The following is a 26,753-nucleotide window of genomic DNA, read 5'->3' on the forward strand; positions in this document are numbered from 1 at the left end:
ACAACTCTCAATAGTTTGAGACTGTGACTTCCCTACTCTGATGGAGTGAAATCTAGAAATGAAAGCTGAAATAAATCCTTTCTTCCCTAAATGACTTTTGTCTGTGTATTTGGTCATATCAAATGGAAAAGAATGTATGACACAGATGTGTGAGAGTTATGACCTATCCTTGTGTTAAACACCAGAAAGCCCCCAAATAAATGATACATTACTATGTGTTCAGATGAGTTATAAACTAATGAATTATGATCAGCACAAAGCTAAGGTGGACATACTCATAGCGTGTTATTAAGGTCACCCTAGCTGCATCACATTTATTTATAAGAAAGATGTAGACTGGCTATATGAAATGCATAGAGCATGCTGTGTAGAAACTGACCAAACTCTCATTGTAGAGAGATGCTCTAGTAGAGGAAAACAGCAAAACCCAGAAATGCTAAGCATGAAGCAGCATAAGGGAGTTTATGGAAATAATTAAATTGTTAAGATTCTTGTTAGGCAGCTCACTCAGGAAGAAAACCTTAAATCCATCATAGAGTGCATAGCAGTCTCAAACTCAGCAAAGCTCCTTAGTGTCCTTTCACTAAGACTTCCCACCCTACAATGAGTACTATAGACATGAGCCACCAACCCTGGTGACTGCCTCACTGCTTTCAGTTATGTAATCTAATGAAGGCAGAGAAAATAAAGTATCTGAGAAAGTAAAATCAGCAGGAATTAGAAGTTTTTCCTTTATTCTTTTTCTTTTTAAATTCTGGGGATGATTGGAAAGCTGGTTTGGATCCAGAATAACTCCTAGATCTGAAGCTTGAGTGAGTAAGTTCATTGTGAAGCAAAAGCACTAATGGAGTGTGCAGAAAATGTCATAAAGGCAGAAGAGGCACATGGAGGGAATTAGTTGACCACAACTAAATGCAGTAGACCAGCTCTGTAAATTAGAGACTTCATAACAACAGCTGCCATACTTGGCTTCCATTCACCCAGTGCTGGGTCTAAGATGGAAAATGATCTTGGGTGTGATCTGCACTGATATTCCCAAGGCATATGGTGTTGCATTCAGTTTCCTCGGTTTTCTCCAATGAGGAATAGACTCCCTCAGCTTCAGAAATTGTCAAGACAACATCAGTTTTAAAAGACATCCAATTATCATCAGCATTTCTTATTTTAGAGTTGGCTTTTTGCCTCCTCAATCATCCCTGACACCTGAAAGGAACACTCTCAAAGATGGGTCTGAATTCACAAATGCAGTGTGTCTCCTCAAAGTCTAAATGGACTTTGAATAGCTGGAAATGAGACAGCAGCAAAATGAGTGACTTTGAAACTGGGATCTAAACAAAATTCCAATTCCCAAATTTTGTAGCCATTTCCAATATATGAACATATTGGAAACATGTATATGTATATTTGCCAAAGACAGAAAAATCAAAATTAATCTCAAATTAAAAATATTTTAGAAGCAGTATTATTTTTATAGTGAAACTATAGTTGTAGAACTGTACCTATTTTCATCTGACTATCTGAAGATTATTTACATACCAAATTTTGTCATTTTATCTTTGGTGAATCTGGGAGGGGAATGTAAAATTTGTTAAACAAATGCAAACTCATATGCTAAGAAAAGTTGTGATGGCTAATATTGATTATCAACTTTACTACACCTGGAAACCAACTAAAACCCAAACAGTTGGGCACCCCTGCAAGGCATTTTCTTCAGTGAATCATTTGAAGTGGGAAGACCCTCCCTAAATCTGGGCCCCAACTTCAGGTGAGCCTCACATAAAAGGACATGGAAGCAGCAAACGTCTCCTTTTGTTTGCTTGCCCCCACTCTCCAGTCAAGTTTATCTATCTTCTGGATGATGCTTTCCTTCACTGACATTAGAACCTACTTCTCCAGGGTTCCAATGCAGACAAAAGCTTGCATATTCTCTGGGAATCTTTTGTATTTCTACCACAACATTGGGACTGCTGAGATTATTCTAAGAGTTCATTCAAGCTATTCTTCTGATTGATTGCCTTAACTTTGTCAGAAAGGGGGCAAGAATCTTGGGGGATATATTAAATTTAGCCTACCACAAATCCGCTCATCTAAATGCTAGCAAGTTCGGAATAAAGTGGCCCTTCCACTTTCATATACAAGATATCTTCAAGGAATCCACACCAATACCAAAGTAAATTTTAAAGTATTGAATGCATTTCTTGTATCCTTATAGAACAAAGCATGATCATTCACTATTATCACACCCATCAACATTTCAATGGAGGTCCATTAGGTTTCATTTAATGAAGGAAAAGAAATATAATTAATATATATAAGTGATATGATTCTATATATGAGACAATAATACTTCACCAGAATATTTTAAGAGCTCATAAATATTTCCATTAAACTTGTGAGATACAAATTAACATATAAATAGCAGAACCCTTTCTGTATACCAATTATAAATACATTGAAAAGGAAGTCAGAGAAATAATCCAATATACATTAACAAAAATAAGACATACAAACAACAACAACAAAATACCTGGAATAAACCTAACCAAGAAAGTGAAGAATGTCTACATTGAAAACACGGAAAAAAGAAGAAATTGGAAAGGACACTAGAGAATGGAAATATTTCCCATTCTCATGGATTAAAAAAATTAATTTTGTGAAAATGGCTATTCCACTAAGAACTATCTACAAATTCAACACAATCCTGATCAAAACATAAATGTTATTCTTCACATAAATAGAAATAGATAAAAACAGTATAACACTGGCCAAAAAAGCTAGAAGACATGAGATCAGCAGAATAGAATAAAGAACCAAGACTTATATATAAATCCCCACAACCACAGACACCTGACTTTTGACAATAATACCAAAATGATATAAGAAATGCAAGTTGGAGAAAAGACAGTATCTTCAACAGTTCTGTAAAAACTATATCTACATGTAGAAGAATGAAATTAGACCCTAAAGTTTTGACATGGTTATACTGGTTTGTGGAACTTTTCCTTATTGTATCATCCATGAGAGTCTTTAATATAACAGTGGTTTTATTTGTTGTTTAAATGTTTAGAGAGACTGACAAGACTATCCACCCAAAGTTTCTTTGTGAGAGTATTGTAATGCAGTCAGTTTTGTGAAAATCTTCTAGGAAGTTCTCAGACTTTCCTCTTTCATCTTGCTGAAGCTTTATTTTTCTCAGAAATGTGTACATCGCATATTGGATAATTAACAATAATATTCTCTTAATAACTGCTTAGTATGCATTCAGTGCTTAGCAGTTTCACTTTCAGTGTGGATTATTTTGTTTCTTTTTTTGATGTTTCAGAAATTATTTTTCAAGAATTAATTATTTTCTTTAGCTTACATGTGCTTTCTTTTTTAATAATTTTGGGCCTTCTCTTAATAAATTTTCATTCTTTGTTGAGTATCAGTTTCTCAACTAATTGAATCACTGTTTCGACATCTTAAAATTGTATTTGAAATTTCTTTTATGATGTTACAATAAGTTTTGTAATGCTTTAAATACATAATATTTATAACATGGCATATTCTATATAATTTCAATCTTATGTATTCATTGAACTGGCAATTTAAGTAAGTATTTAATGAGCTTTCTAATAATTAGTACAAAACCATCAAATAGTGTCCCTAGTCTACATCCATACTTCAGTATTAGTGGTTTTTCCTGTGAGATACTGAGTTAGAGATTAACGTTTATTTATTTTTGTAGCTTTAGCTTTCTATTTTAAAAAAGAGTGTATGCATTCAGTTTTAACTTGTTTACATAGGCCTTATTTTACTTCTACTTTGAAGAAAGCTGTATTTTAGGATTCTATGGAAGCAGGTACATCATCACTATCCCTTTATCATCTTTGTTTCACTCAGAAACTTATTAACATTGTCATTTGTTGGCTTTTCACTTTCTGGTTTGTTTGTTCAGTGGATTGCCTTAAGGTCAAATTTTGACATTTTTAAATTAAAATACAATTACATCATTTCTCCTTCATTTCCTCCCTCTAAACCCTTCCATATTCCTCCTCACACTCAAATCTGTGGGCTCTTTTTCCTTTGGTTATTCTTGTTATGTATCATTAAGAAACGTGTAATTTTTGAAATATGCTGTTTTTCCTTTATCCTTTATTTTCTGCTAGTGGTAATGGAACTCTTCCATATGGTTTTCAAGATTTCTCCTAATTAGAGTTTATGGAGATTTCTAAAACTTTGGGTTGGTATCCTTTATTTTTGGAAAGTTGGTCATTATGGGGTAAATTATAAATTCTGCCATGTTGTCTTTCTTTCCTTTGAAGGAATGTAACTATTGATCATATGTTTCTGCCTTTATCTGCATATGCTCTGGATTTGTTTGGTTTTCACTTCCTTCAATATCTTCTGTCTGTTATAATATGTGTAAATTGTATTCAACTTCATTTCTGATCATCAATTACCATACCTTCTCCATTTCAATATAGAGCTTGAAGCACTAGGTAGAAAAATAAGAGAAGAAAATTAAAGTAATACAAGTAGGAAAAGAAGTCAAATTATCATTATTTGCAGATGATATAATATTATGCACAAGAGACCCCCAAAATTCCTTCAGAATACTTGTAGAAATGATCAACATTTTCAGCAAATTAATATAAACTCAACCAGAATATAAACTCAAATTACAAAAATTAGTGGCATTTCTATGCATCAACAACAAATACGAAGAGGAAGACATCACAGACACACCCTAAATTCACAATAGCCACAGAGAAAATACAATTTCTAGGAGTAAACCTAATCAAATAGGTGAAAGACCATTACAATGAAAACTTTACATCCTTGAAGAGATTGAGGAAAACACTGCTGTTGGTTGTTTTCATTTTTTGCTCTTTTGGTTTGGTGCTGCTTTGGAAGCCCGCCAACCAGTTCCCAAATAAATCACACAGAGAGCTTTATCCTTAATAATAAACACCTGGCCTTAGCTTGGCTTATTTCTAGCCACCTTTTCTTAACTCGAATTAGCCCATTTACCTTCTGCTTCTGGGCCTTTTCCTTTTCTTACATCTGTATATCTTATTTTCACTCTTACTCTTTGGCTAAACCCTGGTGTCATCTTCTCCTCTTTCTCTTGCTCCACCTTCTACTTTACCCCAACTTAAGAACCCTAGCTTCACCTGGTTCCTCCATACCACTTCCTATCAGCTAGTTGCTGGCTAAGCCGCCTGACTGCAGGTTGATTTTATTTAATGGAACAAATGTAACATGTCTTTGCATTATTAAACAAAAACTGCAGAGCATAAACTAATGTAACACACCTTAAATTATTATTCCACACAAGCACAAGAAAATGGAAAGACTTCTCATGCATTGATAGAATTAATATTATGAAAATGACCATTCTGTCAAAAGCTATTTTCAGATTCAGTACAATTCCACTCTTAATTTCAATCCTCATTTCATTCTTCAAAAGGAATAGAAAAAAGTCATACAATTCATATGGAGTCCTAAAAGACTCCAGATATCTGAAACAATCCTAGCAAAATCAACAATGTTGGTGTAATTGACCTTGCAAATTTCAAGACATGTATCAGAGAAATAGTAATAAATACAGTTTGATATTGGCTCAGAAAACAGACTTGTAGACCAATGGAACAAAAATAAGAAATCTAAACATTGGTACAGATAACTACAACCATATGATAACTGACAAATATACCAAAAGCATACACTGGAGAAAAGAGCATCTTTCATAAATGGTATTGTGAAAACTGGATTCCACATGTAGAAGAATTAAATTAGACCTATATAAATCAATCTACATACAGATTAACCCCAATATATCAAATGTGTCAATATGAAACATGAAAATACTAGAAGCAGTGCCCTACAAGACACAGGTGTAAGAAAGAACTTTCTGAGTAAGACTATTTGTTTAGGAATTAAGGAAAGAAATTTAGAACTAAAAATCTTCTATATGAATTAAAATTTTCAAGTTTTTTTACAGATTTATTTCATCAATACTCTATTAAGTGTTTTGTAAGGGCTATTTTAATGCCTACTACTAGTATCATATGTTAATTATATTGAAAGCTGTCTTCTATTGGTTATAATTTTCCTTGCTTGTCTAAATTTATAGTATGTACTATATTTTATGCTGATTGCAAACACTGATGCTGTATTTATTGTCCACAAAGTGTTGATCCTTTCTCTATGTTGAAGAATATGCTAATTTCTGCTTTGTAAAACTTAAATTGCTCAGAGATGGGAGCTTTATGAAACTCAATCCATATGTAGTTATGAGTATTCCAAGATACTCAGTTGACAAATGATCCAGAGATACTGAAGAATTTGTCCAGGTTCTCCACACTCTTCCTTAACTTACATCTTTGTTCCAGAGCTTGGCAATTATTTCATGGGAGAAAACACATGTAAGCTTTTGGTTCCTCTAGACTTTGGTCCAGGTTGATTCACATTATCAATAATGTTCTCTCTACCCATTACAAAAATAATTCTCAGCTTGAGTCTAGACTTACCAAATGCTCCCAGAACACAGAAGAAGGTCAGTGATTCATTCAGCTCCCATTTTTAGAATAAAATACACTCAAACTTTGTAACAGGTCCTCTACATATATGTTATGGCAGTTTGATTCTGTGTGTGTGTGTGTGTGTGTGTGTGTGTGTGTGTGTGTGTGTGTGTGTGTGTGTGTGTGTAACTCCTAAAAGTGGGAGTGGTTGTACCTCTGCTCTTCTGTCTGCTTTTAATATTACTTTCCTCCTATTGGGTTGTCTTTTCCTGCCTGAATATGAGAGCTTTCACTTTGTCTTATTATATCTTGTATTGTCCTGTTTGGCTGTCTTTTATGAAAAGGAAACAGAGGAGGAATAGATCTGGAGAAAAGGGGAAGGGGTTTAGGAAGAGAGTAAGGAAGGAAACTGTGGTTGTGATGTACTATATGAGAGAAGAATCCATTTTAAGTGAAAAAATAGAAAAAGAAAAGAATCATATTGTTGCTTTCTTCTAGTTTTGCTTCTGGCTTGCTGATGATCTACATTTTAACCAACAATGGAAAACATCTTATAAAATAGGCCTATGTTGTTAATAATTTTAAACTACATCACATAAACCTTGGGAAAGCAATAGCTAGCTGATTTTCTATTTTTCAGTGTTTTGCAAAAATAAATAATTAAATAAATATCCAATAACCTTGATAAAACAAAAATTGGTGTACTACAATGACAAGGAATGGTTGCCTTTACTTCTAGAAACATTTACTCTTCTCATACCATAGGGATTATATCTGTAGCCATCTGCCTAGCTAACTGATTTAATGTACAGGCACAATCCAACTTCTTTTATCTCCTCCTGAGCCAGAGTGATTGCTCAGACAACATCCTGAATTAGTCCCCAAGGACATAACATTATCTCCCTCAGTATTTACATGCCAGAAGAGACAAAGCCCAGTATTAGAGGACATTATCTGGAGTTTGTCCAGGCCTTGGAAAGACATATTTATATTCTCAAAAGCCAGGGCAATGTAACAAATGCTATTTTATTTTCCCTGATTCTTCAGGAAAGAAGAAAACTACTTTTCTCCTGGAAGTAACTTGGGAAATACTGTGCTCTCCTTCACTCCATTATGAGGCATCTACTGCTGCTTATGTAAGGATTTCCATTGATTGACATCACATTGTAAGCAAATGTGAAGTGTGTAGAGCAATGCTGCTTTGCTGTGTTGTTACTCTAGCTGTTGACCTGGCTGTACTATGAAGCTGGCTCTGTTTATAACCCAAGAAACTGTTCTGTGTGATGTGTGATGTGTTTGCGTGTACATGTTGATAATATTGGATGCTTCATACTTCATTCAGAACCATCACTAACACTTAAAAATTATATATTTTAATTAAATCACAATTATTTAAGTGAAAATTATCTTAGCAGCTTGATTTACTTTCCTTAAATGCATAGTTTTTCATTTGTTCAATTGAGATTATTTACTTTCATATTACATATTACATATTACATGTATCCTATATGTGATAACATATATAGCCTTTGGATTCCTTGAATTAATAAGTCAAATATCATCACAATTGAAGATGAGTACTAAGCCCAAGGGCAGGAGTCCAATCCTCAGAACCCATACAATAAATGCCTGGTGTAGTAGTTCACACTTACAATCCCAGTACTAGCATAGTGAACATAAGTGTATCTCTAGAGATCACAGTCTAGCCAGCCTTGACTATTGGCAAATTCCAGGCCAATGAGTGATATTGACCCCTCCAAAGAGTAGCACCAAAGAAACAACACTTAGGTTGTCCTTAGACATCCACAACTTCATAGGCATGAGCACACACACACACACACACACACACACACACACACACACACACACACACACACACAGAATATATATAGTAAAATTCTGAGAGTGCATATATGTGAATATATACATGTATTTTGGCATATGTATCTGTGTATATATCCATATGCATACCACTTATGGGCTTTCAGTTGTAAAAGATTAAAAAGAAGATGAGAAGATTTCATACTATTTTCCAGTGCACATTTCCTCATACCCACTCAACAAATAACCATACAGTTTTACATGTTAACAACTATTATAAATTAACTACATCAAATTATGGCTCTTCTGAAACATTATATTATTGTGAAATTGAATATACTTCAAATTAATTCAATAAGAATCTCAACATAGAATCTTAATTGCAAATATTAAAATAACACTCTCCTTCACAATCTTTTTAACTATAAAAAATTAGCGTTATTTTTGAAGACTTTTACAAAAATTATTCTGGTGAGTGTAAATCCCAATACTTAATAGCTTATATGTAATATTCCTTCTGCTTTGTCCATTCAAATTTAGATTCTGAGGTATAGATTTATTTTATTTCTGGAAATGTCTGTGGGCTGGAGGTTTATATGAAATTGGCCTTCATAGGCTCATATATTTGAATACTTGGTGGAATAATTTGGGATGAGTTAGGAGGTGTGGCCTTGTTGTAGGAGGTGGTGTATCATTGGGGCTGGGTTTTGAGGTTTCAAAAGCTTTGTACCATTTTAAGTCTAGTTCTCTCTCTCTGCCTCAGACTTGTGGATCAATATGCAAGTTCTAAGATTTTCTTGGTGCATGCCCGTTTTCTGCCATCATGGACTCTAACCCACTGAAATTCTAAGCCCCCAAATTAAGTAGTTTCTTAAGTTTATAAGTTGCTTTGGCCACAGTTTTTTATTACAGAAATAGAAAAACAAATAAGATACAAGTTGGTATCAGGGGGTGCATACTATGACAGACCTGACTATGCTGGTTTTAGAGGGATGTTGAAGACTTTGGGCCTTTGAACTAGAAAAAATGGTTGAATACTGTAAGTGAAGCTCAACAGGGCACCCCAACAGAAGATCAGAGTATAGCAGTGCAGAGAGCAATGTAGTATGGAATCCCAGTTAAGATAATTCAGAGAGAAAGCAACTGGGATAGAGACCATTATTTAAAATATGGGCAAAACATATAGCTGCCCTTTGCCCTTGTCCTAAGAATCTTCCTAAGGCTAGATTGAAACATTGGTCCAGTTTGCTTGCTGGAGGAGATCTCAAGATAACCAAATAGTAACTTTGTTGTATGTTTATTAATAATCACTCTTATACAAGTCTACCATGACAAAGAGAAAACAGCACAGCACCCACACACACATGGAAGAGAGGGGGGAAATATATATATATATATATATATATATATATATATATATATATTGGTTAAAGTAAAAAAAAAAAAGTAAAAGAGCATCAGGAAATTTAATGTTGCAGCTAAGGCTTATGCTGAAAGAGATGAGAAGATTAAAGAAAGGCCTGTTCCAAAGCAGAAAAAAAAGAGGGTACCCTCAAGGCAATACCCTACCCAGCTAAGCTTTCAACTTGTAAAAAGGCAAGGTCTGAAGAACTTTCTGCACCTAACAAGCAATAGCAAAGGGAAGCATATTCAAATATGATTCAAGCGGTCCAAGCACCATCCCAAGAAGGTAGTCCGTGGTGATATATTTTTGTAGCCTAACAAATGAAGCTTGCCTGGAGATCAGAGGGGGGTGGAGGTAGCCACTAGTTAACCATAGAGGTCTAGAGGTCTGTACAGACAGATGGGAAGTGAGAAGGCAGGGTGGAGACAGGAGCTCTGCCCTTTTCAGCTGAGAAGTTGGAAAGGTAAAGAGTGGCTATGTCTTACTCCTTTGTCTCTCTGATCTTTCAGCATTCACCCCTACATCTGACTCCAGGTTTTTATTAAGACCAATTAGAACTTGTGCTACAGAAGTCAAATTCCCCATTGCTGAAACTGTGAATCTGGCTTTAGAATCATGAATGATACATGAGTGAAGAGTTGTAGAATCTTCCAGCTGGGTGGATGTGGCACACACCTTTAGTCCCAGCACTCAGGAGGCAGAGGCAGGCGGATCTCTGTGAGTTCAAGACCAGCCTGGTCTACAAGAGCTAGTTCCAGGACAGCCTCCAAAGCCACGGAGAAACCCTGTCTCAACAAAAAGGAGTTGTAGAATCTTCCTTAGCAGTTACAGAGAACTACTGAGGTCAGGTGTATGGCAGGGGAGTCCTTACATGGAGACGCTAAAGGCTATTTAAAGTATAAACTGGATTCATTGGAAGCCCCCAACTTGTAGATGCCAGATTCTTGAGACATTTGTCAAGGAAAGTTTTAGATAAGGAGTAGAACCAGCCCAAGAGAGAGAAGTGTATTGTAGAACTATAAGGGGAGAGCCATCTAAGCCATTTAATATCAGACATGGAGCTAGAAACTTGAGTTTTGGTCCTGTTTTGGTTCAGTATTTACTCATTAAGTCCTTATTCCTGCATTTTAAAATGGTGTATTCTCTGTCATTGTATGTTCAAAGTATGTAATTTGCTTTTTTTATTTTATAGAGAGTTACAGTTAAGAGAGGTTTTGAATGTCACAAGAGACTTTGGACTTTCAAACTGTGTTGAGACTGTGAGAGACTATGGGGGGACTGAAGCTAGAGTAAATCATGATGCATTTTGCATTATGATTTGGCCACAATCTATGAGGGCCTGGGAATGGTATTTGTATGAAAATGGCCTCAGTAGGCTCATAAGTTGGTGGGATCGTTTGGAAAGGGTTAGAAAGCATGGGCATATTTAATGAGGTATGTCATTGGGAATGGGTTTTGAGGTTTCAAAAGATCAAACTATTCTGAGTCTCCCTCCCTGCTTTGTAGTTGTGTCTCAAAATGTGACCTCTCTCAGCCACTGCTTCAACACAACACCTGCCTACATGTTTCCCACCACGATAATCATAGACTCTAACATTGAGACTGTAATGTAATGCTTTCTTTAATATGTTGCTTTGGATATAGTGTTTTATCTCAAAAGAAGAAAAGTAAAAGACACACACATACACACTCTCCCCCCACCTCTGCTCTCTCTCTCTCCTCATGGGTATGTGTAAGTATGTGTGCATCTGTGTCTGTGTGTATGCTGCATCTGTGGATAAAGCCACTTGCTGGTAACCATGATAATCTGAGTGAGTTTGGCCTCAGGTGCCCAACATAGTTGAATAAGAAAATTTACTTCTGCCAAGTTGTCCTCGAATGTCCACTTGCTTGATGTGGATGATTCATGCCCATACATATAAGCATATGCTGACAAAATAAATAATTAACAATGTAATTTTAAAAACTTAAAAATAAGACTCATGGTAATTAGCTGCATTCATTATAATTAAACAACTATTTTCATCAATATTTTCCAACTTTACCTGTATCTTATTAGGGTATGTTATTTTGGAAGTAGTTTTCTTTTAGATGGGGTCTTTTGTAACCTGAGCTGAAGTTTTGGGGATTTTTTTGTTTTGTTTTGTTTTCTTTTTTTTTTTTTTTTTTGGTTTTTCAAGGCAGGGTTTCTCTGTGTACCTTTGGAGCCTATCCTGCCACTAGCTCTGGAGACCAGGCTGGCCTCAAACTCACAGAGATCCGCCTGCCTCTGCCTCCTGAGTGCTGGAACTAAAGGCATGCACCACCAACGCCCGGCCTGAGCTGAAGTTTTAATTCACTCTATATCCAAGGATGCCATGAACACCTGTTCCTCCTGTCTCAGCTAAGTGCTGAAGTAATAGGTATGCATCAACATATCTGGTAAGGTTCCATGTTACTTTTGCTAACTCTTTCCCAGTAAAGACATATGTATATGTTGTAATTGGCAACAAAAGAAAAAAATTTCAACTTCTGTGAGATATGCATGTGGATATTATGTGTAATATTAACATAGGAAAAGTCTCAAGTTGGTTGACGTGTATGCAGAAATGAGTGAAATGTAAGCATTATGTTAATCTAGATAGTAAAAGAACAAATAATTGCCTTGTTGATTCTCAACTTGAAAGAAATAAAAACAAATTCTTCTTTTACATCTTAAAAGCACTGGACTTGAAGAAAACTTTGTTACAATACAAACTGTTATAACTATCTTTGTGCTGAAGAAAGCACCAATGTGTGGAAAACATTACAGGATATGGTTACATAATATGAAGCTGGGAAAAGAGCCTGGTTTTCACTTCACAGTAGGAATTCTATTATAGTATTTTACATACCCAAAACTTTTCTTTCTTCCCTCCTGCTCCTCTCAGTGTGCCCCATCTACAAATAATAACAATGATTAATTAGTTAAAAACTTTGGTTTGTACCTTGGGAATAATAATTTGACTGACATTGTCTTATATTTTCCATGTTCCAATGAGTTTTATAAAAAAAAATCATCATTGTCTTCCATAAATTTGACAGTATAGCATTCTTCTTCACTATGACATTATTTTTAGGAACAATGCAGAGTGACCTTTATACAAGTGGCATGAAACAAAATTTCTTTACCAAAAGACAGAGAGATTCTGTCATGAGTGACATGAGTGACTGGCTTCTAAGATAAGCCATGACACTGAGGCCCCTTGTAAAAGTTTCCCATTTGCATGTGGACTAAGAACACTTTGTGGGGGATATATATATATATATATATATATATATATATATATATATATATATATATATGCAGGGTTCCAGCTATCTATCTCAGAGATACCCTCCTTCCTGCTGGGTAAAGTTTTTCCAGGTACAGAAGGTTGTTTCTATTTTCTTGGAAGTAACCCATCATCTATGCCCTGTAGGAATGTGCAGTAAATTCATCAGTTCCCTAGAATGAACTTTTATGGAATGGTGCCTCAATTTCTCATTGGAACACTGGAAGAAAGGGTAGACAATGTTTACATAGCACTATCAGAAGGAATTTTAGCAACAGGTCCTAGATAAATTGGGTACAGGTGTTTTAAAGACAGCTCCCAGATTTTCATATAGTTCACTGAGTCTCTACCATAAATGAAACAATCTAAAACATCTCCAGGACTACTCATACAAAGTATAATGTAAATATAAATAATTGCTATAGGTCCGGAAGTTTATATAAAATATTCATATGTACATACTTCCTATTTCTGTATATATGTACACAGGTGGAAACTGAGTCTTAGACTATCAGTAGCATGTAAGTGTTGCAGGAGATTTGTTCGCACTACCACTTTGCTGTGCCAATAAGGCCAACTTGAATCAAGGATGGAGGCCGTGATTGACTGACCAGGATTAGCCATGGAGTTGTTGGAAGACTGAAGAAGTTAGAGAAGGAAAGGGAGAGAGAAGGAGGGTCTGGGGGAGATTTCCCCGGGCTTTTGGATGGGAAAAACATGGAAGGCAGGGTCAGCCAATCACTCCTCCACTGTTCCTTGGAATTTATCTCAATTTCTGACTCCCAAGTTTTGATTAGTACTAGAACAGTTTAGTTCAATGCTCTATCTCGTGTCTGACACTGAGCACCATATGTAGATGGATTTTTCTGTGGGCTGCCGACTCACAAAGAATGACACAAGACTTATTCATTATGAAAGCTAGGCCTTAGTTTAGGTTGGTACCTAACTATTTACTTTAATTAACCAATATTTTAAAATATGTTTTGTCACATGGCTGAATACCTCACCTCTCCATACGATCCATCCTGCTTCCTCCACACTGGCTGGAAACTCTCTCTCTTGCATCTAGATTTCTACGTTTCTCCTCCTACTTCCTCTCTCTGCCCAGAAGTTCTGAGTAGAGGATAACCATCTGGGAGCATGCAGGGAATATTCTTTCTCTACATCTCATATTTATTTATGAACACTAAAATTATAGACTCTTCTAAGAGATCCAGCTTTTTGTGGGTTTAAAGAATTTAAATTTGGGTCTTCATGCTTATGTGGCAAGTGTTATACTTACTGAGCAATCTCCACAACCCTATATACGAAAACATCTTATTACTCATTTTCTGTTCATTGATCATAGCCATCCTAACAATTTCAGAATGCTTTCAGCATGCTAGCAAACTATCTTTCATGTGGTCTGACTGACACAGTAGATGTTTACTTAAAGTACAAAATATAAGATTAAATCAGAAGAATCATTCATCTCTGAGTTATATAAGATTAATGTAGTCCCGCTGTCTGAGATCATAACAGATATTGTGAGAAGATGATTTGAAGAAGGTGTATGACAGGCTTGCTATCAAAATACCTGTTATCAAAATAGTTCTGAAGGAGTTATTTCCTGAAAAGTTCTGCATATTATATAGAACAATTTTGCAACTTTCAAATAGTTTACAAACCCAAAGTGACCAATATTACTTTATCACTTGATAAGGTTTTTTGAATTCCTTGCGCTCTGGTGCATTTAGGGATGAAACACAGAAGGACAAAGAAGTTAATAGAGAAAACAGATGAGGCTTACAGTAAAATATACCAGGAAACAGACACTGCGATTTTCATAATCCTACTTACCATACCCCTCAGGACTCTCAGATACGTCATGATATTTTTAAGGAAAATAAAAATACATGCTGACAAATGGGATTAAAATTCAACAGCATGACAGTCACACATATAAAACTTTTCCCCACAAAGTATAAGAAATATGTAATCATTTCAAAGTCTTCATTATACTAGTAATCCTAAATAAAACAAAAGTAAAAGAAATTGCCTTTACTCGCTGACCTTTAAGACATATTTTTGTCTTTATAGTTGTTCACTTGTCAACCTCATTTACTATGCTTCTATGTACTCTGTTGTAATGATAAAAAGGATGGACATTTTCAATGATATGAAATACAGTGATACTTCTAAAAACACAAGAATTACCCTAAGTATCTTCTCAAGAAGCATTTTAATTATAACTTTAGTATGCTAATTGACAATAGTACCCATACATGGGCCTTAAATAGCTGGACTCATGGCTATTTTGGAAGGCAAAGTGGCAGGGAAACAAGTTCAAGTCATTCCTGGACAATCTAGTGAGATTCTGTTTAAAGCTAGAAAGGAAGGCGAGATCTGGGGACATGGCTCAGTGGTACAGTATTTATCTAACATGTCTGAGGCCTATACTTCAATTTCTGTTAACACTAGATAATGAATAAATAAATAGTAAATAAACTAACAAATTATCATTTTTCCAACCCAGAGAGGATGCTAACATTAAGATTATGATAAACATTCATAAAATGGACAGCAAAACAGATGAATCATAACTGCCTAGATGTGAGAGAGGGAAAATAAAGGGTAGCAGCTGAGTTAAATATTTTGAGGGAAGAGGAGACCTATGAAAGAACATTTTAACAGAATATCCACCTCTATGCACAATTCAAATGGAAATAAAATACCACAGAGAGAAAAACACCACCATAGATACCACTTGGTTAATCTATGCTATAGTCTCTGGGTCAAATAATGAGCAAGACCAACTAGAATTCAACATTTACACAGTGAACGTCAACCGTCCTTTCACTTTCTGATCCTCTCTAGAAGGTCCAAGATGGTCATCAGGTATGGCACAGGATTGTTGTGGAGTGTTGTTAAAAAAATAAAAAGTTTTCCCAAATATCCGCATGCCCTGACAGACTAAGAGTCACCACTTTGAAACAAATGATTTCCCACCTGGTATTGGGGTAAATTCATGAGACTAAAAGGGACATGGTGTGATCTATATAGCCCTTCAAAATGACAGCTCTGATGCTACTGTGGAAGAGATGTCAGGGGAAGGAGCCTAGTAGAAAATATAAATCTTGTAGGAAAAACAGAAAATAACAAAATTCTGATAGTAACTAATATTGTTGATACTTTTTTTATTTTTGGGTTTTCGAGACAGAGTTTCTCTGTGTAGCTTTGGAGCCTATCCTGGCACTAGCTCTGAAGACCAGGCAGGTTTTGAACTCACAGAGATCCACCTGCCTCTGCCTCCCGAGTGCTGGGATTAAAAGTATGTGCCACCAATGCCCGGCTTATTGTTGATTCTTTTAACAGTTGTATCAGTAACACTAAAAAGTATCTACAAATCGGTGGGTATAGGTATTTGTTTCACTTGTGAGGTACACAGGCAATGGGAATAAGAGGAACTCAGGTGAGGTAAATGACAGAATTTGTTGATTCATTTATATGAGTTGAAAAGGAAAAAAATAAGATCTACTCTGGGATTCCAAGGCTAAACTGATAGGCACATGCTATATATGTCACCGGTGAAGCACCTTATATTACACAGCTATGTCTTCCTTTTGATAGGTTATTTTACCATCATCTGCTACCACAATTACAGATTTAAGATATCTTCTATTGGGATATGATGGTGGCTGCCCATATTAATCTTTAATATATAGCCATTCAAAATCATAGATAGATAGCAAATATACGTAAAAATCCTGGAAAGAGAAATTCTGAAAAAGCAACTGTACACAGTGAGAAATTTGGTTGTAGTGATAATATTCTTAATTCATACATCAAAACCACATTTGCCTAGGAATCAAATTCATATAAAAATCTTGAGTAATGAATAGTTACATGGGGGGCGGGGAACATGGGAGGATGGGAGGGCAAGGGAATTGTTGGAGAGGATATGTAAATATTAGTAGTAATTAAAGAATTTAAATTAAAAAATGGAAAAAAATACTTATTTTTCTCACCCCACCCTTGTGTCTTGTGAGTGTGTCCATTTGTGTGTTGTGTACTTGAGTGCTATTTATTACATGCATGTGGACGTTAGAGGCAACCTGAAAATATGGTTCTCTCCTTTCACCATGTGAGTCCCAGAAACTGAACTCAGGTTATTAGACTCAGCAGAATGTACCTTAACCTGCAGACCTATGTCTTCAGACCTAAGATTTATTTTTATTTATGTGTTGCAGGGAGAGGATTAGGTGCTATGTGAGTATGGTGTTGTTGAAGATCAAAAAGAGACACTGGATCACCTTGAACTGGAGTTACATTCTGTGTGTGTGTGTGTGTGTGTGTGTGTGTGTGTGTGTGTGTGTGTGTGTGTGTGTGTGTGTACATGTGCACAGGCTGACCCATGGTTCCCAGTCAGCTTATTGTCTTTTTGTTTCAACTTGGCTGACTACTTTTAGTATTTCTTACTCTTTTTTCTTTCTTTTCTTTCTTTCTTCCTTTCTTTCTTCCTTTTGTTCCTTATTTCTTCCTTCTTCCTTCCTTCATCCTCCCTCCCCCTTATTTCAGAACTGAGGACTAAACCCAGGGCCTCGGGCTTGATAGGCAAGTGCTCTACCATTGAGCTAAATCACCCACTCCCTTATTATTCTTTTAGATTGAATCTCAACCTACTGCTCAGGCTGCCCAGAAACTCACTATGTAGCTTAGGCCAACTTTAGGCACTCTCCCTGCCTCAGCCCTGCAGTGCTGGGATTGCATGAATGCCCATTCCAGTTATTTTAACTGATGGTAGTGCTAAGATTTCATAAACCCTTATTCCAGTTTATTTTATCTTATGGAAGTCCTAGGATAGCATGAGCCCCTATTCCAGCTTATTTTATCTGATGGTGGTGCTATGATTGCATGAGATATTTTATCTTATGGCAGTGCTGGGATTGCATGAGCCCCAACTCTAGCTTATCTTATCTGATGGCAGTGTTGGGATTATGTGAGCCCCCACTCCAGTTTATTTTATCTGATGGTAGAATTACTTTGTAACAGAATCATCAGACAAAAGTGTCAGTTGTTTCCCAAGATTTACTACTTCTGGGACCCTGGCATGTCCCTAGATGGCTGACAATGAGAACTCAAATTTATGTTTTCTGAGCAGACTCATTCTGTACTAGTAAATATAGAGCTGGACAGATGGAGACAAAGTTCACAAATGGTAGATGCATAAAAGATCTTCCATGCAGCACATGCTATTTCAGCCAGAAATATTGGCATTCATGTGAAACTTCAATCATTCAGATTAGGAAATGAAAATTACAACCCAAGTTTGAAGAAACCCTGTAACAATAAGTCTTTGCTCCAACTGCCAGAGCCCTGAAACCACATTAAAGTCCCAAGAAACAGACAGAGACTTATATTAGGTACAAATGCTGCTTAGCCAATGACTAGGATTTCTCATCTGCTAGCTCAGTATTAATTATCATAAATCCATATATTTTAAAAGACTTTTCTTATCAAGGACACCTTCCACTGGTGCCTTCTCTTGCTGGTGGATCACATGGCGACTCTAGAGCAAAGACCAGGAGGAAGAGCAAGAGAAAAAGGGACCACTTCCTGGTTGTCCCTGCTTATATATGAGTCTGCCTGCTGTGTCACTTCCTGACTGTATCACAAGACTTCTTTTTACTACATTTCCCAGAATCCTCCTCGACTCCTAGTCCCGCCTAACTTGCTGCCTCATTGGCAAAACAGTACCTTATTCAACAATCAATAAGACGAACATACACAGAAGGACCTCCCCATCAAAATCCTCAGATGAATTTTGTAACAATTACTTAATTATTCTTGTTATGGGATTTTGCTTTTAGACTTGAGACAGTCGTTAGAATCTCTGTTCTATTTTGCATAAAGATTTGAAAGCTAACTTCAGGGAGAGTGAGGGAAAGTCATGCATAGCTTTTGATGCCTCATGAGTATTCTGCTAGAAATGCTTAGACAGCTCACTTTTAAAGGTGTACAAACCTACTTAGTGTAGGTGTGTAGAGTATGTCAGGGAGCTTGCAGGAAAAGCCACTTAATACTGCATTGAAGATGAATGAAACTGAATTGTGGGAGAGGAGGGTGAAATGAAGATACTTTCCGCACCCTGCTTCATTTGCCTCTTCAATAAAAATAGAAATCATGTCAGTATTTACTAAATCTAACATCAGTACTTCATTGATATATCCAGCCAAGTGACTCTAATTTTTATCATGGATTTGAGAAACAGATGGAGATTTATCTTTCTTATCCTACTATTTCAAGAAGGAAAGGAAATGCAAGCATACTGTAAATTATAAACATAGGGGAATGGGTAGAAGGTCACACCCAGTTACTGAAGTGTTCTATATCAGAGAAAGATGCCTGTCTACAATCTGACATATGGAGACACTATATGTTAAATGCACACAATTACGAGAAATATAATGAGAAAGAGAAGCAAAGTCCCAAGTCATCCATCACTACTGATGGCAATTAACTAATTTAATGTGTTACTACAAGATAGCTTTTCAAAAGCATTACTCCTTTGATATTAAGAGTAGAAACTACTTTTGGTTGTGAGCCTAGCCTTTAATGGCTGAGACATCTCTCCAGCCCAAGAGAAGAAGACCAAGTAACATATAAAGGCAAATCTGTTTTTTTACACTTAACTTATCAGTGGAGACTCTAAAATCCAGAAGGACCTAGAAAGACTCTGAGAAACCACAGATGCCATCTTAGATTGCTATATTCAGCAAAACTTACAATCACCATAGATGGAAGAAGTAAGATATTCCAGGATAAAGTCAAATTTAAACAATATCTATCTACAAATCCAACCCTCTAGAAAATGTAGGAAGTAAAACTTCAACACAAGGAGGTAAAGTACACCCATGTAAACACATTAAATAATCTCATACCAGCTAAACCAAAAGAAGGGAAGCACACACACACACACACACACACACACACACACACTACACCACCAACAACACCAATGACAACAACAAAATAATAGGAATCAACAATCATTGGTCATTGATATTTCTCAATAATGGTGGTGTCAATTCCTTTATAAAAAAGACAAAGACTAACAGAATGGAAGAAAATACAGAATCCATTTTTTAGCTGAATCCAAGAAACATACCTCAATATCAAGGATAGATTTTATAAAGGGTGAAAGGTTGGATGAAGATATTTCAAGCAAGTAGATATAAGAAGCAAGCTGGTAGCCATTTTAATATCCAACAAAATAGACTTCAAACCAAAACTAATCAAAAGAAATGGGGAAGGACACTACATACTCATCAAAGGAAAAATCCACCAACATGACATATCAGTTCTTAATATCTATGCCCCAAACAAAAGGATATTCGGTTTTGTAAAAAAAAAAAAAAAAAAAAACATTACTATACCTAAAATAACATATTGAGGCCCACACACTAATAGTGGGAATCTTCAGTACCCCACTCTTACCAATAGACAAGTCAGCCAGACAAAAAGTAAATAGAAAAATATTGGTTCTAACAGACATTATAAAACAGAGGGAACTAACAGATATTTATAGAACATTTCTCCAAAACACTAAAGAATATACCTTCTTCTCAGCACCCCATGGAACTTTCTCAAAAAGTGACGACATACTTAGACACAAAACAAGTCTTTATAAATAGAAGAAATTTGAAATAACTCCCATCAGACTACCACAAATGAAAGCTGGATATTATCAACAACAGAAAACTTTCAAATTCACGGAATCTGAACAACTCTCTATGGAAAAATGGGTTAAGACATAATTAAAGAAATTGAAGACTTTTTAGAATTCAATGAAAATGAATAAACAGCATACCCAAACTTACAGGATAAAATTAAAGTGGTGCTAAGAAGAAAGTTCATAGTACTGAGTGCCTACATAAAAAGAATTAGAGTGATCTCATACTCCTAACTGTGGGAGCAGCTATGTCTCTGACTCATGGTACGCTTTACCTCCATTGGGTTGCCTTGTCCACTTAGCTGTGAGGGCTCATATCTTGTCTTATTGTGTTTTGTTTTATCATGTTTGGCTGTTATCTCTTGGAGTCCTGTTCTTTTCTGATGAGAGAAAGGGGATAACCAAATTGATTTTGGTCCCATTGTTTTATCACAGAAATGCTTATCCAAACTAAGATATTTTATTTCAAAGATAATAAAAATGAGTCCTGAAGAAATAAACTAGCATTTCAAGATACAAATCTAAGTGTACAAGTTGCTACTAATATCTGAGAAGAAATTAATAACAGAAGTAATAAATCTAGGACCTGAAGCAAGAAAGGGTAGAAGCATTACATTGCTGTGTGCTGAGCTATGAAAGCACATTGAGTCTTGAATAATTTATAGAAGATCCTAAGGAGAAGTGAGGGTGTAAACCAGAGAAAAACATGTGATAATGTAAAGAGCCATCCTTAAAACATTACCACAAAATTATGAAAGTTTGGGGGAAAGACGACTGTAGGTAAACATAGGATTAAAATGTTAGTGAAGGTGAAGTATGTGAATTAATAATAGAACTTTTAGGGCAGAGAAAAAACACATTGGTCAGTATAAAAATGTTCTGGTAAAAGTTCAACTAGTCACATCCTACAGTCTTGTTTCTTGTATCATGAAATGTAATGAATATAGTTATTACATAGAAGGGGGCTAGATAAGAGTAATGTTTAATATTTTACAGATCCAAATAAATCAAAGTTGTCATAATGTCACAAGCAGTATTCACTTATCTACAAATTATGGTGGGTCTTGTGCAATTTTTCCCATTTTGTTACAGCACAGATTTGGTCAGAGCTTCTCCTTGTTCTTATTGAAGCAGTCAGTAATAAAATAAAATTTTCTGTGTGGAGAACAAACTGCAAGTTGCCATAGCAACACATTCCCTTAACAAAAACTACTGGTTCGTTCATTCATAGATCTGTCATATATATATTCATAATGTATAAATAGTATTTGTAGGCCACAGGCTAAACTACTGATTTAACATTCTGAAAGGTAACCTTGTATCATGTGCTTTAAACAAGCAGACAGTGTTTGTAGTGATACATTTTTCTGAAAATAGATCTTGATTCCAAAGAAACTGAACTTATGCTAGAGCTTATATCAAAGTTAACAATATCTCAACCTGTTTAAGTTTAAACTGCCTCCAAGAGAAAAATGTAACTAACCTTACCATGGCTTGTATTTCCCATGCAATAAGCATAAACAACCTGCTTAATGTATGATTTCACCCTTAAGTTGTATACTCTGCCCATGGCCCTGACACAGAATAATGTATGTATGTATGCATGTGTATTTGTTGTAATCATTTGCTGAAAGCAGTCAATGGGTTGAAGGCAGCCAACAGTAGACAAAATTAATAACCAATAAATGCTCCATTTGTTAATAACATTTGTTGTTAATTACATCTATTTTATGCTTTGAGTTCTATTCCAAAACACTTGGGGTTTTCACAATTACGTCTGAAGCTACTTGGCCTTGCACTGCGCAGTTGCATCTTTACCAAGTAGCTGCATAGAGACATCATGAACTAACTACCTATTTTCTTGGACTCTGACTCAAAAATACATGGCTTTCTCTTTCTTCTTATCCATCTCCCTTCTCCTGTTTGATTCCAAGGTTATTGATTGACTGTCTTTTTTTCTCTTACATTCTATGAAAATTATTCATAGACTTTCTTCTAAGTCAGTTTTGAAATTCTTTTACTAATGGGACTAAGAATTCACAAAAGGAACCCTGGGTCCCTGGTAATAATAACCATTCTGAGTGGAGTGATATGAATTTTAATGCAGTTTCTTTTTGGACCTCTAAAATCCTAGAATTTGGGGTAGATTGGGGGAATGTCCAGAATAATTCCTATGCTTCTATTATTTATGGTTTATTCTGGTGCTGAGCCTGTATTGGGAGTTTCTGTTGTCCACCAGAGCTATCTTCAGACTAGTAGCATCTATTCCTTGCATAATAGATACCTATGCTAGCCATACTTAACTCTGTTGTGAGTAGGCTATGGGGTTCTTCTACATTGCCTGTGTATCCCAGTCTGTATTCACCCAGAAGGCTTATGCCCTAGTCACTGTCATATGTGAATTTCCAGAGATTTAGAGATGGGAAAGGGGACCACAGAGGTTGAAAATAAAGTATTGCCTAACTTTTGTCAACAGGCATGGATCAGTTGTCCTTTGAGAGAGAGAAGTCCTGCAGGGTCAGCACCTGTGATGATTAATAAATTAAAGAACCCTTAGAGGAGGCATCAAAATGCCTCACACTCAGGAATAAGGATTGAAATTGCTCTTGGACTAATCTGACCAAGAGCAAGCCCAAATATTAAAAGTTTAAGAATGTATATAATGATCAGCCTACTAGATGACTTATGGTTTGTCTTAATTAGTTTTCACAACAAGGCAAAGAGCAGAAATGTCATCTCAGCGGAATAACTGGGAAAGCTGCAATACTATCAAACAATTAAATAAACTGAGATTGCCAAGAGAGGACAGAACTAGCATTTCAATCCAGGACTTACTAAAGAACTCTTATATTTCAAGATGCACAGCATTTCATCACAATCACCATTAATCCTGTCTCTCTCTCTCTCACTCACTCTCTCTCACACACACACTAATACACACACACACACACACACACATATCCTTGCACACACACACACTCATACACTTACACACATGTTCACATACATATCCATACACCTACACACACACAAACACACACACACATGCACTTACATGTGTGCAAACACATTTAATAAATCACATTTTTGTGGATACCAATATGCCTTTCACAGAATCCTTTCATAACACCACACCTATCATGTATTTGTCTAAGTAAAAAATAAAGCTCTCTTTTCTTGATGCTGCTGTTTTATGTATTGTTTATGAAAGCCAGATTACAGTAACAGCAGTTGCAATAGGGAACAGACCTGATCAGCCATTGAGATGACAAATCAGTGAGAGGTAGTGTCAGACAAGAGAAGAAGCAAAGTGTGAACTTGCCAGTTTGTGTCAGTACTGACAAAGGAGACAACAGGAGTCTATCAGCCTGAAAACAGAAGCAAAGAAAACCCATCTATGAGTTTCATTGTCTCCTAGCCCTTTCCCATGTACTCTAAGTTCAATTCACAGGATGCCAGTATCACTAGGGGACCTCCCAATGGGTTCGAAAATGAATGATCTACATCAAATCAGTGAGACTATTAACTTCATTTCATTTATTGAGGCAATGCATTTATTCATTTCAGTATCCTCTGTACCTAACTAAGAGCTTTTAAAACATTTTTTGCTCGCTGGAGAACTCATCCTGGTGCAGAAAACTGGAGAACAGGCAGGCTGATCAATCAGACAACTGAGCAGCACAGAACCAGGATTATGACTTGGCCCACTCCAGCATCCACCCCTTCTGTGATCTGCTGGAGCACATGAAGGGACCTGACCCACAGACCCAAAGCTGCAGGATCTCCACAACACAAGGCAGCAACAATGGGATATCCAAGAGGAGACCCACCGAGATCCAAGCATCAATTCTGTAGTAGAAACCAAAGGTCTCAAACCAGCCCAATAACGTTTTACAGTGAGTAAATAGTAAAGGGGTTTACTGTGTGACTCTGTGTATCACACTGCAGCTTCCATAATGAGATTTTTAATTTTCCCCTTTATTTCTCTCTTAAATTTTGTTTTATTTTTAGGGGGCACAGGAGGGGGGGTTGATATGAAGGGACAGGGAAATGAATGGAATCAAGATACATGATGTAAGACACATAGAATAAATAAAAAGAAAGTAACAATGTTTTAAGAGAAAAATAAATAAATGAAACATTTGTTGCTCAATAAAATTTATTGAAAGTTGAGAAAAATGAGCAGGCTCTAACAGAACATAATGACAATATTTTTCCACTTTTGAGCAAGGTTCAAATATTTTAGAAAACCATTAACTTTACTTTCATATGTTAAAAGATTTGCTTATTATTTTAATTTGTGCACAGATATGTGTGTCTGAGCATGTGGATTTGTACATCCAAGTTCTGGTACCCACAGAGGCCAGAAGCCTCAGATCTTCTGGAGCTGGAGTTACAATAATCGTGAGCTGCATGATACAGGTGCTGGACCTGAACTTGGGTAGTCTGGAAAAGCCACAAGAACTCTTAATCATTCAACAATCTTTCCATGCTTGTTATTCTTTTAATTATGATTATAGATGCCTGCTAAATGGAGAAGAGGGCATCAGATATCCTGAAGCTGGAGTCAGAGGTGGTTTTGAGCACCAAAGTTGATGGTAGGAACTGAATTTTGGTATTCTGCAAGAGCAGCAAGCACTCTTAACTGCTGATCCATCACTCCACCCTTACCTATTACTAAGTCTTTCAGGTGTTTGTACATTAGTCTCCTGTTCGTGATTCTTCTAAACTGAAACTACATAATTTTCTTCTCTAAGCATCACAAAGAATGACCTTTATTAAAATTTAAGTCATGTAAGTTTCCAATGAGAATGTTTAAAAGATAACCCCCTTTGGCTTTGGATGACATTGACTCTAGCTGAAAGACCCCCAAACTCTGTACTACATCTATCTCATCCTTTCTCTTAACCACATCTCCCAAATTTCTACTTCTCCTGAGCTACTTGCAGCTATTGATTTAAAAAAAAAAAAACAGTGGTAGAGACAAAGATGTAATCAAGAAAAGTACCACTCTTGAGTTAACATAATCTCCATAAAGAAAGTGTGAATATTGGTCATGATGAGAATAGCCAGTCTTGTCAATGCAGCAAAGATTGACTAGGATCAATGAAGCCTAGCAACAGGGTTAACAGCTGGGCACATCAGCACAAACTTCATTGCAGAACTTGGATATGGACAGTTCCTGAGATGAAGAATATACAGAGTGGGGCCAAAAAGAATATAAACACTTTTGTTTTCTATCATGAGAGCCTGATAGAAACCTCCTTGTTCTTAGAGAATGCAAAGGAAAATAGGAAGTAGACATTTTAGAGAATGTTAATGCTTGAAAATATTTATTATAGGAATCAAGGGTACTCTCTTGAGTTTTAATTTGTATCGTTGTTAGACTAAAAGAATGTTCGGCTTTCATAAAATTGACATGAGTGGGAAACAGAAGGAAGCATATGCACAACAAATCAAATGAGGCATTATATAACTAAAGAGAAAGCAAACCAGGTAAAGAAGCTAAAATTTTAGTAAAAAACTTATACCTGAGTCTAAGGTTATTATGAACTAAAACATCTTTCATAAAACCAATGATGATTAAATAATATTAATATGATAAATTAAAATAAGTATTAATAACAACTGAATTTCATGATACTTTTAAACAAAAGTCAGCTTGTATTTTATGATACAATACCATAGATTTATTAATGTTCTGGTTCCTATATATTTGAGGTTGAGAATCTTGTTTTTTATAAGATATATATATAATATATATATATATATATATATAATATATTCATTTACTTTGGTCTGTTTCATGATTTCTGATTTTTTTAAAAAAGATATTTTAAAATTATTTATTTATTTATTGTGCATTGGTGTTTTGCCTGTGTAAAGGTGTCAAGTACTCTAGAACTGTAGTTACTAACAGCTATGATTCACCATATGGTAGCAGAGAATTGAACATGTGTCCTTTGGAAGAAAAGTCATTGCTCTTAACTGCTGAGCCATCTCTCCAGCCCCTGTTT

General features: G+C 35.9%; 1 protein-coding gene across 1 annotated transcript in view; it reads right to left on the reverse strand.

The window, feature by feature from the left end:
• Positions 1-26,753, reverse strand: part of Tinag (tubulointerstitial nephritis antigen) — a 77,726-nt gene that overhangs the window by 841 nt on the left and 50,132 nt on the right. The window contains exon 10 of the mRNA XM_035444487.1: positions 12,606-12,651. Within this exon, the coding sequence (XP_035300378.1) occupies positions 12,606-12,651 (46 nt within the window). The remainder of the gene's footprint in view (positions 1-12,605; positions 12,652-26,753) is intronic.

The sequence above is a fragment of the Cricetulus griseus genome, chromosome 4, assembly GCF_003668045.3.
Source record: "Cricetulus griseus strain 17A/GY chromosome 4, alternate assembly CriGri-PICRH-1.0, whole genome shotgun sequence".
In the NCBI taxonomy this organism is placed as follows: Eukaryota; Metazoa; Chordata; class Mammalia; order Rodentia; family Cricetidae; genus Cricetulus; species Cricetulus griseus.